This window comes from Zosterops lateralis, assembly GCF_965231275.1.
Source record: "Zosterops lateralis genome assembly, chromosome: W".
NCBI classification, from domain to species: Eukaryota; Metazoa; Chordata; class Aves; order Passeriformes; family Zosteropidae; genus Zosterops; species Zosterops lateralis.
In genome coordinates this window covers 11,667,621-11,680,131 of record NC_139801.1, presented here as the reverse complement: position 1 = coordinate 11,680,131, position 12,511 = coordinate 11,667,621, and the positions used below count along the sequence as shown (strand labels likewise).

The 12,511-nt window shown below is 47.0% G+C and overlaps 1 protein-coding gene across 3 annotated transcripts in view; it reads left to right on the top strand.

Annotated features, from left to right (window-relative positions):
* Positions 1-12,511, top strand: part of LOC310922145 (muscleblind-like protein 3) — a 109,867-nt gene that overhangs the window by 72,971 nt on the left and 24,385 nt on the right. For all 3 annotated transcript variants that reach the window (XR_014592305.1, XM_083882546.1, XM_083882547.1), the window contains exon 3: positions 7,996-8,160. Coding sequence is in view for 2 of the 3 variants with exons in the window: in XM_083882546.1 (XP_083738672.1) it covers positions 7,996-8,160 (165 nt within the window). In the remaining variant the exon portion in view is untranslated. The remainder of the gene's footprint in view (positions 1-7,995; positions 8,161-12,511) is intronic.

Sequence of the window (12,511 nt, the reverse complement as noted above, 5' to 3'; positions counted from 1 at the left end):
TGTTGTTAGTCCTGCTTTGTCTTCTCTGCACAGCCCGTACCATGCTTAGTATCAAAACACTACCTGGTGTGATACAGCGTGTTCTTAAGGAAGAGGAAGAGGGAAAGAGAAGCAAAACAACAGCATCAGCATCTACATGGACCATCACAAAGAAGAAGAGAACCAAAGGCAAGGCAACAGTGTCCTCATCTACACAGACCATCGCAGAGGAGAAAGAAGCCAAAAGTGAGGCAACAGTGTCCACATCTACGCAGACTGTCACAGAGGAGAAAGGAACCAAAGGCGCTGTCAGCATCTCCACACAAACCGTCACTGAACTGGAACCACCTAAACCAGTAGCAGTTGCCACCACTCAGAAGAAGAAGTCAAGGAGCAAATCAGTCCGCGTAGTGACTGACGAGAATGCAGCAGGACCTTCGCAGCCAGCAGAAGAGACAGAGATAGAGATCATCACTCGGTCTCTATCCCTGGGTGAGTTGCGTGACTTGCGAAGGGAATTCACCCGCCAGACCAACGAGTCCATCCTGACCTGGCTGCTCTGCATCTGGGATGCTGCAGCCAATGACACCATTCTGGATGGAATTGAGGCCAGGCAACTGGGATCGCTGTCCTGGGATTTGGTCATTGACCAGGGGATTGGGAAAACCCAAGAACCTCTCAGCCTCTGGCAGTGACTGCTAACAAGTGTGAAAGACAGATACCTTTGTAAAGAAGACCTCCAAGTGCACCAAGGCAAATGGAGCACAATAGAACAAGGTATCCAACGCCTGAGGGAATTGGCTGTGCTGGAGATCATTTTTTCAGAAGACAAGAGATTTCCTAAAAGCCCAGATGATGTCCAGTGCACATCACGGATGTGGTTGAGAATTGCACGGCTTGGACCAGAGATGTACTCATGTTACCTGGCAACACTGCAATGGAAGGAAGGTGAGGACAAGGTGGGTGTCTTGGCTAATAAATTAAGAATTTACGAGGACACTGTCACCGCCCCAGTTCGCACCCATGTCTCGTCTGTGGAAACAAGACTGGCTGAGCAAGTCCGGAGCTTGATTGAAGAAGGCCATCAGAAATTAAAAGAACTTAAGGAAGAAATTTACTATATCTCACCAGAGCCGACGAGAGTCTCTGCCATTAGGAGCAGGCGTCCCCCAGCCAGGGAGAGAGGATACACACCACAGGGTAACCTCTGGTCTTTTCTTCCAGAGCATGAAGAAGACATGAAGAAGTGGGATGGAAAACCCACTTCCACCTTAGCAGCCCAGGTACGTGAACTGAAAAGAGGAACAACTACCACAACAAGCCCATCTAGAATCAAGGTTGCCCCAGTCTCTCAGAACTCCAGACGGTACAGGAATGATGATATGACTGATCCTCTTGAAGGGACCTCAGAAACATACGTACAGGAGGAGAACAATGTATGCCATGACCAGGAATAGGGGGGCCCTGCCTCTAGCCAGGAAGAGGAAAGGGACAATCGGATCTACTGGACTGTGTGGATCCGATGGCCTGGCACATCTGACCCACAAGAATATACGGCGTTGGTTGACACTGGGGCCCAATGTACCATGATGCCATCAAGGTATGTAGGAACAGAATCCATCTCTATTTCTGGGGTGACAGGAGGGTCCCAGGAACTGACTGTATTAGAGGCTGAAGTGAGTTTAACTGGGAACGAGTGGCAAAAACACCCCATCGCAACTGATCCAGAGGCCCCATGCATTCTCGGCATAGACTATCTCAGGAATGGATATTTCAAAGACCCGAAAGGATATCGTTGGGCTTTTGGGATAGCCGCAGTTGAGAAAAAAAACATCAGATAGTTGAATACTTTGCCTGGTCTCTCAGATGACCCCTCTGCTGTGGGACTGCTCAGAGTCGAAGAACAACAGGTACCAACTGCCACAACAACAGTACACCGCCGCCAATACCGCACTGACAGAGACTCTGTGATTCCCATACATGAGATGATTCGTAAACTGGAGAGCCAAGGGGTGGTCAGTAAGACTCATTCACCTTTCAACAGCCCAATATGGCCCGTGCGTAAGTCCAGTGGAGAATGGAGACTGACGGTGGATTACCGTGCTTTGAATGAAGTCACGCCACCACTGAGCGCTGCCGTACCAGACATGTTAAAGCTTCAATATGAGCTGGAGTCCAAGGCAGCAAAGTGGTATGTGACCATTGATATTGCCAATGCCTTCTTCTCCATTCCTTTGGCAGCACAGTGCAGGCCCCAGTTTGCTTTCACCTGGAGGGGCGTGCAGTACTCCTGGAACCGACTGCCCGAGGAGTGGAAACACAGCCCCACCATCTGCCATGGGCTGATCCAGGCTGCACTGGAGAAAGGTGAGGCTCCGGAACATCTGCAGTACATCGACGACATCATCGTATGGGGGAACGCCCCAGGGGAGGTCTTTGAGAAAGGAGAGAAGATTATCCAAATTCTGTTGAAAGCTGGTTTTGCCATTAAACGAAGTAAGGTTAAGGGACCGGCTCAAGAAATCCAGTTCCTGGGAGTCAAGTGGCAAGATGGACGTCGCCAAATCCCCACAGAGATAATAAACAAGATCACTGCCATGTCCCCACCTACCAACAAGAAGGAAACACAAGCTTTCCTAGGTGCCATAGGCTTCTGGAGGATGCACATTCCTGAGTAGAGTCAGATTGTGAGCCCTCTATACCTGGTTACCCGCAAGAAGAACAATTTCCACTGGGGCCCTGAACAGCAACAAGCCTTTGTTCAGATCAAACAAGAGACTGCTCATGCAGTAGCCCTTGTCCCAGTCAGGACGGGACCAGATGTGAAGAATGTGCTTTACTCTGCAGCCGGGAACAACGGTCTGTCCTGGAGCCTGTGGCAGAAGGTGCCTGGGGAGACTCGAGGCCGACCATTGGGATTCTGGAGCCGAAGTTACAGAGGCTCTGAAGCCAACTGCACTCCCACAGAGAAGGAGATCTTGGCCGCCTATGAAGGAGTTCAAGCTGCCTCAGAAGTGATTGGCACTGAAACACAGCTGCTTCTGGCACCCCGATTACCAGTGCTGGGGTGGATGTTTAAGGGAAAGGTTCCCTCCACACATCACGCCACTGACACCACATGGAGCAAATGGATTGCTCTCATCACACAGCACGCCCGTATTGGAAACCCAAATCGCCCTGGGATTCTGGAAGTTATAACAAACTGGCCGGAAGGTGAGACTTTTGGATTATCGTCTGAAGAAGAAGAAAAGCAAGTAACACGTGCCAAGGAAGCCCCACCATATAATGAGCTACCAGAGACTGAAAGACGATACGCTCTCTTCACTGACGGCTCCTGTCGAATTGTAGGCGCTAACCGGAAATGGAAAGCTGCAGTTTGGAGCCCCATACAACAAGTTGCACAGGCTACCGAGGGACAAGGTGGGTCGAGTCAGGTTGCAGAGCTTAAAGCTGTCCAGCTGGCTTTGGATATTGCTGAACGAGAGAAATGGCCGAGGCTCTATCTCTACACTGACTTGTGGATGGTAGCTGATGCTCTGTGGGGATGGCTGAATCGCTGGAAAAAGGCCAACTGGCAGTGCAGAGGAAAACCCATCTGGGCCGCTGACATTTGGCAGGACATCGCTGCCCGAGTAGAGAGACTGACCGTGAAGGTTCGACACGTGGACGTGCACGCACCCAAGAGCCAGGCTAATGAGGAGCATCACAACAACGAGCAGGTGGACAAAGCTGCCAAGGTGAAAGTATCACAGGTGGATCTGGACTGGCAGCACAAGGGAGAACTGTTCTTAGCTCGTTGGGCCCATGATGCCTCTGGTCATCAATGAAGAGATGCGACATACGGATGGGCCCGTGACCGAGGGGTGGACCTTACTATGGACAGCATCTCACAGGTCATCCACAACTGTGAGACCTGCGCTGCAATCAAACAGGCCAAGCGAGTGAAGCCTCTGTGGTATGGTGGACGATGGCTGAAGTACAGGTATGGGGAAGCCTGGCAAATTGACTACATCACCCTTCCCCAAACCCGCCAAGGAAAGCGCTACGTGCTGACCATGGTGGAAGCCACCACTGGATGGCTGGAAACCTACCCTGTGCCTCATGCCACTGTCCGGAACACCATCCTGGGCCTGGAAAAACAAGTCCTGTGGAGACACGGCACCCCTGAGAGAATTGAGTCGGACAATGGGACCCATTTCAAAAACAGCCTTATAAACACCTGGGCCAGAGAACATGGTATTGAATGGATATATCACATTCCTTATCACGCACCAGCTGCCGGAAAAGTTGAACGGTGCAATGGACTACTAAAGACTGCCCTGAAGGCACTTGGCGGGAGGACCTTCAAGAATTGGGAAATGAACTTAGCCAAAGCTATTTGGATGGTCAACACCCGAGGGTCTATCAATCGAGGTGGTCCTGCCCAGTCTGAACCCTTGCACACAGTGGATGGAGATAAAGTCCCTGCAGTACATATGAAAGGCATTTTAGGGAAGACTGTTTGGATTAATCCCGCCTCAGGAAAAGGCAGACCCATCCGTGGAATTGTCTTTGCTCAAGGACCTGGTCACACTTGGTGGGTAATGCAGAAAGATGGGGAAACCCGTTGTGTACCACAGGGATACTTAATTTTAAGTGAGAACAGTGTGTAACATTTTATTCTCTATGTGTATGCATATCTTTGTAAGAATGTATTGATTTGGATATGATGTACATGGTAATAGAATAAGGGGTGGATTATGTCCTGGGTTGCAGTGTAGGATGTACACAAAGTATTTATTCTATCACCATCTTCATGAACTGTTGAAACCAGGTGGGCTAGTGTTTTTCCAAGCCCCCTGCCTCTTCTGCTAATGGCCTTTGGAGTGTCTTCTGCTAATGGCCCATTAACGCCTGGCCCATGACTCACAGGTAACTCCCTCCAGGGGTTATCTCTGTTTAATGGGCCATCAAGGACCCACTTCACACTCCTCATGCTATTGTGAGATGCTCTGCCCAGGGGGAGGAGCCAAGCATTCTCACCTGGATATAAGCTGGTATGTGGGAAAGTGCAAGGGCACTTACCCACTGGATTCCCAGAGGACCAGAGCTCCCAGACCTTTCTACAGGATCACTGCTTCAGGAAGAGCACTTCACCTGGACTGCTTCCACCATCCTGCTCAGGTTGTATTCTGACTTTGTCAGTGATCCTTTGTGTTATTGCATTTATTTTATTTTTTTTTTACCTTTTTATCTTTCTTTTTAATAAATTATATCTCTGACTTGGAGCCTCTCATTCGTTTTGCTTTCAAACCACAACAGGAGTATTGAATACCCAAAACACAAATGCATATTCATAACTCTGGTACATCCCATTCCCCGCTTCGTATGGTAATTAGCCCAAAAAGCCATCAAGCATGCGTAGTTTGTTCTTTGTAATGGGTCGGTGGTCTTTTTTATAGGGTGGGGTCCCAAAATGATGAAGTAAGATGGGTCTTCCTCTCTTTGACTTTTTAACCTTTAGTGTTAGTGACAGCTGAATCCTGTTTTTTTCAGGACTGTTTGATTTATGATTTTATTGTATTCATGAGGTCTATTGATTATTCAGGATGCAAAAGCCTAGTTTGACAGCTTCCATGATTTATCAGTTCCTTCCATGATTTATCAGTTCCTTCAATCTGGCTTCTGTTAACAAAAAGGGAAGTCTAGTCTACATTATCTCAGCACTATCTATTTTAACTAAAGTCTTTAATTCTTCTAAATCAATGCTTCATCCCCTTATATGTCTGTAATTTAGCTGTTTCTCTCACTTAAAGAAGAGTTAAAGCTTTGGAAGTTTCATCCATGCCAAGAAAAAAAGTTAGTATCTTGCCCAGGGCCTGCAGTAGTTACATGATCTCTTCTGAGCGGCAGCCTCTCAGACCAAGGGATCTCAAAGCGGCTGGGCTTTTCCCCCTCCTTTTCTTCTCTGCCTGGGAGTCACCGAAGGAAGACGGGGACCTCCTGCCCACCCCTGGTCTCATGGGGTGGGCCCAGCCAGCAGCAGAAGCAGAGCCCAGCTGGGCAGCGTGCAGGCCCCAGGAGGCGCCTGTGGCAGAGTGGGGCCAGCCCAGCCGAGCCCAGAGCTGCTATCAGGGGCTCGACAAACATCTCTCTTGGCCGGAGGGAGAGGGAGGTAGTTAAGCTGCAGTCTCCCTCTCCCTCGCTGGCAGCCAATAGGGGCCCAGAGGTGCGGCTAGGGCCTGACCAGCCCCCACCCTGATTTTTCAGCCTTCTGATATTTTACATTTTTACTGGAGCTTTCTCATGCATTGAAAAATAAACAAAGAGTGATGTTTTGTAAATATGCATTCTTTTCCAGGGGGAAAGACAAATTGATGGACTTCTGGTTTGACCAGTGGGGTCGGAGAGGTGTCAACCTCGTCCCCCCAATCGCTGGTCAAAGTCCAAACCCTATTTAAACCCCGAACCCAAAAATAAATTTCTTCTTTTTCTCACTTCTCAACCTGACAGATGAGTGTTGTTTTTCGTGTCCATCTAGTGACACTGCCCCCCCCCAGCAGGGGGGAGCAGCAGGCCTGGCTGGCCTAGGCTGCTTCGTGGAGCGGCCCCAGGGGACCCAGTTGTTACCTGTTGGCAAGCCAGAAGGGAAAAGGTCTGGCTTGGACACTATAGGGACTTTATATAGGTATTCCTGAAGTCACATTCAGTTTCCTCAGTGGTTAAACAATATGTCAGTATCTAAAAATTGGTTTCTGATAGGTGCTTGTCCCACAGGAAATTAACCGGTCCTTATAGAGCAGTACTCCTCTAACTAAAAAACAAACTGTGTTAACGCATGACATGGGGTCATCTGATGTGCCCCTTTTGGAAAGCAAATTTAATTACACTGAGACCTCCGTGTCCAGCCCTTTATGACTGTGCCTGGGACAGGCTGGGTAATGGATGGTCCTGTGCCTTTTCTGGCTGCAGGAACTGTTATTAATTATCTGTCATGGAACAGCTCTGTGGCCTCCAGGTCTGGTCTTATTTTAATAGGCTTTGAATAGCTCAAAAGAATTTGTTCCTCAAAAAAATCACTATTTTTGCATAAAGTTATATTAAGTATTTCATGTTTTCTGTATGCCTCTTGTTTCTTGAGGAAGAAATTAAAAAAGAAAGGGGAGAGAGAAAAATCCTTATTATTCAAGAACTATTTCACCTTACTGACAACATTTTTACTAGCTTTCTTATTTAGTGATGTATTGATATTTATCTTCTTATGTCTACTTGCAAACACTATTAAAGTAAGGCACCGTTTATATGTGTTTTTAAAGTGATGATCTCAGTTGATTTGTAGGGATAACATCAGTGATCTCTTGCTTTTTAGGAGCCACTGGCATGGGTAGTGCTTATGTTTATTGCGGGGGGAAGGAGTCAGTGATGCAACACACATCACTTTTGACAAATGAAAGCATGAAGGGGGAAAATCATTTCAGTTCTTCGTCCTGTGACTGCCAGTTCTTGGCATCTCAGGGTACCCGCATGTTGTGGATCAGAGGTGCTGCCTTACAGAGCTATCCTCTTAAAGTTTTATCCAGTGCAGCTGGGGAGGTGGTGGAGGCAGTTTTATTTCTTGCTGTCTGATTGTCAGGGCCAATTAAGTGGTCTGGTGTTGGGAAGGAGGGGAAAAGCAACCCATACAAAGAAAAAAGGATTTTTTGTTGTTATTTCTGGAATTGTTGCCACTAGCTCCTGAAAGTATTGGTGTTTGTGTTAGACTGTTTGGGGCTTTTTCTTACAACAATCATTTTAACATCAGGAAGCCTGACTTTTTGGTTTAGCTTGATAGTATTCAGTTAGTGTTACTGCAGGAGAAGTCATGTTGCTCTTCTCTTCACCTACTGTAGAAAAATCACAGAAGAGGCACAGTAGCTACTAAGCCACCTCTGCCTTGATGATTGTATTGTTCAAGTAACCCAAACAATCCTTAATTAAATTTCTCTGGTTGCCCTGGGTGTTGCATTCACTGAAATGCTGTTCCATTATGTTTTTTAGGGCCGGTGTACCCGAGAGAACTGCAAATATCTCCACCCTCCCCCACATTTAAAAACACAACTTGAAATAAATGGACGCAACAACCTGATCCAGCAGAAGACGGCCGCAGCCATGTTTGCTCAGCAGATGCAGTTCATGCTCCCGGGCACGCAGCTACAGCCAATTGTGAGTTACAGCCGTGGATCCATTGGGGTCACGCTGCTCCCTGTTCCTCCCCTGTTTGTTCACTGAGGCCCCAGCACTGTACCTGAGCTCAGGCCATTGTCCATGCTGCACAGAACTTGGCAAAATCTTCCAGAGGGGTGTCTGATGCTACCTTTGTATTTCCTTGAAGCTGTGTCTCTCTTTTCCTCTGATAACTGAGGAGCTGTGAGATTCAGGGCTTCAAGTGGAAGGGTCTTACTACCAGGTGCTTATTTGACCAGTTGATTGATGTACATCCCCAAAGTTTTGAGTGGCTCAATTCCAGTGGATCCAGTTTTGGATAGTTGTTTTGCACTGAGATGATGCTGACTCCCTTGGACTAGATGTGTTGCACTGTTGGACTAAAACTGGGGAAGATGAATCCTACCTAGACTTTAATCCTTTTTAATGTCTGGGAGTGAGACTCATTTTGCTGCAGTTGTCCCAGCAGAGAGTTGTGCTAATGTCACAGTCCAGTCACTTGTTTTTTCACAGTAATGCTGATTTAGAGTAAGAGCAGGAAAGATTTACTTCTCTTCAGGTAGGAAGGGAAACCTGTGGGAGATAGGTGTTTGCAGAGCAGGTAGTTCAGAGAAGCCTTCACTGCCTGTCCCTGCTTTTGCTTGTCAGTTAAAACAGATTTCTGGAGAACCCTGTTATGCCAGGGAGAGGATGGCTTTTGTTTGCTGGTTGGTGTATCTGGGAGGGGACAACATTTGTCAGCTAAGTTTTAGTCTGTCACTGCATATTTTAAGAACTGTCAGAGGTCTTGAAGTAGCTCTTCAATGCTGATGTGAATAAGCTGCACTGAGAGTTAATTAGGAATTCTCAGTTGAAAGTTGGGGCTGAATATCTTTCCTGGGCCAATGTACACTTAGTGTGCTGTAGTTGGGTGAGGCTCCTTGTGCTATGCCACATGGGAGGACTGCCCAGATCCTTCAGACAAGCTCTTCTAGCCTGAAGGTGTCAAGTCTGTGAACCAGCCTGAACTTGGCCTCCTGGTGTCCCACTTACAGTGTCTGACATCTCTGCCCATGTGAGACACAGCATCTGTCACCCCAGCTTTGAAAAGCTCAGATGTTTCTGGTTTATTCTCACCAGAGAACAGTGAAGGATTCCTCCTCGTTGGAGGCTGTTGTGATGTTTGGTGTAAGAGCTTGTGATGGAGGTTTCCCTGTTTCAGCAGGGAAAGCTGGCCAGTGTCCCTTCATGATAATGGTTTGCGACCAGACTGGGCCATTTCCTCAGTCTGGCATATTCCTCCTGTGTTTTGGGGGCTTTTCCATGTTTGCCATCACTCTGATCATCCTGTGTGTCTGCTAGTAGTTTTATCTTGGCCCTGCCCTATAAGCTAGGAAAATGCTGTTTATTCTTCCCATCTTGAAGATGGAAAGGTGAGACAGAAGAGAAAATGGTCCACAGAAAAGGTCTTTAGTTGTGTTGTGCCTTGGGCTCTTATCTGCTGTACTCTTGCACCTCTTTTTTGTGGAGCTTGGAAATGTGTCCACATCAGAAGGAAATCCTGAATTCTCACAAAATAGTGGCATTGGTTTCCAAGCCCTGTACCAAAAGCAAACCCTTCCTACTTGAAGTTTTCCTATGTGGGGAATTCAGGTTGGATGCTCTTTGGCTGGCTATTCAAAGCATCTTTGGGATTTCCTCTTTGGAAAGTTCCCATCTTCCCACTGCAATCTTGTAGGTCCAGTATGCTCTTAAATTTTATTCCTGCATTTTAAATTGCCTCTGAGACTGGATGTGTTGGTTTGTCTGGTTAGTGCTCTCATTTCAGAGGTAACCTTATCTGATGAGAAAGGCCCTTGGTTTCTAAATTGTGCCATGAGGGAGACATGGGCAAAGAAGAAAAATAAAAATTTGTTCTGCAGTAACTTCTCCATGCTTTCCCACACTTTACTCTGACTAAACAAGCTCTTGGTCTGATTGCTGTGGCCCAACTTGCTCCACACCAATTTCAGGACAAACAAGAGATTGGTCTTTCAACTGCCTTTGATTTCTCAAAGATGCTGTCAGTAGAAGCTGGCTTTGAGAATTTTTTCTCTCTAAATGAGAAGGGTGGGGCCTCCTTCTGGATACACATGAAATTCGTCAAAGCAGAAAGTATTGCATCTGATGCAGCAGCAGAACAAATCCCATGCGCTCAGAAAGCTGATCAACAGGATGCCTGCTTAATTGGGATGCTTGCCAGAGATGGGATTTGAAACAGCATGCTTGATAGCTCCAAACAATAGCTGAATGCTTAGACATTTTAAAGTGCTGTTTCACCAGAAAAGCTACGAGTTAAAAAAAAAAACAAACCACCACCAACCCCCCCCCACCAAATCCAAACCAGCATTTGACATAGCAGCTTTTCACCAGGCTTCCTGAAATGGTGTCTGTCTATGAGTTAGGCTCTGGCATTGATAGGAAGAACTACTTTGGTAAATGTTATGTCTGGTTTCTCAGATATGGTCACTTTGTGTCCTGTGTGTGCCAGTGCAAGACCACCCAAAAAGTGCTGCACTTTGGGCCTAGTCCCCATTCTCTCCATACTGCTTTATCCCTTTGCAGTAGTGTGAGACAGACTTTTGGAGCTGACCATGGAGGTGCTGCAGCCCAGGGTCCAAGTGATATGGTGGAGCAGGGCACTGGTTTGCCCGGTGTTTCCCCATTAGTGCCTGAACAAGCTGTTGTTGGAGCACGGCAGTGGTGACCCACCTGACACCGCTCCTGCTCTGCTGCTGCCTAGGGAAGCTGTTTCCTCTGTTTTCAAGCTCTTCATCTTTTCTTTGTGTCAAGGTCTTTGTAGACAGGACTATCTTGATAGTTAAGTCACCCATGTCCCTGAAGACAGCCCATACTTTAACCCAGCTCTTTGTCCCCTCCTGGGGCAGCAGAATCCTGCTGCCATTCCTTGGTGCTGATGGAGGGGTTAAAGCAGAGGGTGAGCAACTTGCTTGGCCAGTGATGCTTGGAGCAAGTGCTGGAGCCAATTTCAACAGGTGATTTTCACAGGCATTTGTTCCATGCAGCAAAAACCTGATTTATATCTCAGCCTCTAGTCAAAGGCACACTAGGAATGAATAAACACATACCCTGGCCCACCCAGGAGCTGGTATCTGCCAAGAGAGAATGCTGTGAGGTGTTAACACCTGTCTTTTACAGCAGCCCACAGATGAGAGATCCTTTGAGCTAGGAGTATGTCTTTGCAGTCTGGTTAAGGAAATGAGCATCTGTGGTAATAGGTAGCTGGATGCTTTGGCCCATTGGATTCACTCCAGCATGCTCAGCCTTCATGTTGGAGGGTGGTTTTGCAGCCAGCCCCATGAAGTTACATTGGAGGGGAACACAGATTTTTGGGTTTTCTGACAGCATCAGTTATGTTTTTAATATCAAGGTTTTCAATCTTGTCAGTATGCAATCTTTATATTCAGTTTCTGTCACCAGACTGTAAGCTGCCATTGTTTTTTGTGTGCTTTCCATATATAGCTGCTTAGCAGTGACCTGTCTCCCTTCCTTCAGGCTATCAACACCTCTGTATTTACAGTGGGCCTCTCATTTTCAGGCTTTCCCTTTTTTAGGGTCTGAGGTAACTCAGAATCAACACTTCCTGGCTGAGACAGTGCTTGTGTTTGACAAAACACCAACCGCTCCTCTGCCTTCCTCTTCACACCTACTCTGTGTTTCTTCTCTAGCTTTAGCACAATTTCTGCTAGCCAAATCGAATGCAACTTCTAGATTGTTAACAAAATCAGCTGTTCCAGGTTCTGTCGTCACCAGTGGTGATAAATGTCCCTCCCTGGGACGGTTCCCTCTCTCTGCTCACCTTCAATCCAACAACTTCCATGCTTGAGGTCTGCGAGGAGCTCAGAGCTGTCAAAGTCCTTGGCAACCCTCCCCCTGAGATGTGTTCTCACAACAGCCATTTCAGCTTTTTTAAATTATTACTATTTTTACAAGCATTTTAATACTCAGTAAACCAGTCTTGTGAGCTGCTACCAGCCTGAACCCTTTGCTGCTGCACTGTAACCTGTTTCCCTCTGTACAGGAGTTACCGGTAGTGTCTCTATGCTATGATTTATAAAAGTTAATTTGCAAGGAAACCTGTCTCTGTATTTCCTGGATTAGCAAGAGCTTTAAGGGGGGCAGCAGGAGTAAGTGCTGATACTTTCAATCCTTTTGTTTTGCCCTAGCAAAACAATTAAGCAATTAAGTTGAGAGTTTGGTTTTTTAGTGTACAGCCATAATATTGCTCTGTCAGGTCTCCTGTCCCTCTCTTCCTCCCACAGCTTTATATCAGGAACATGATGCCATTTGGTCTAGGGTATCCCTTGGGTCA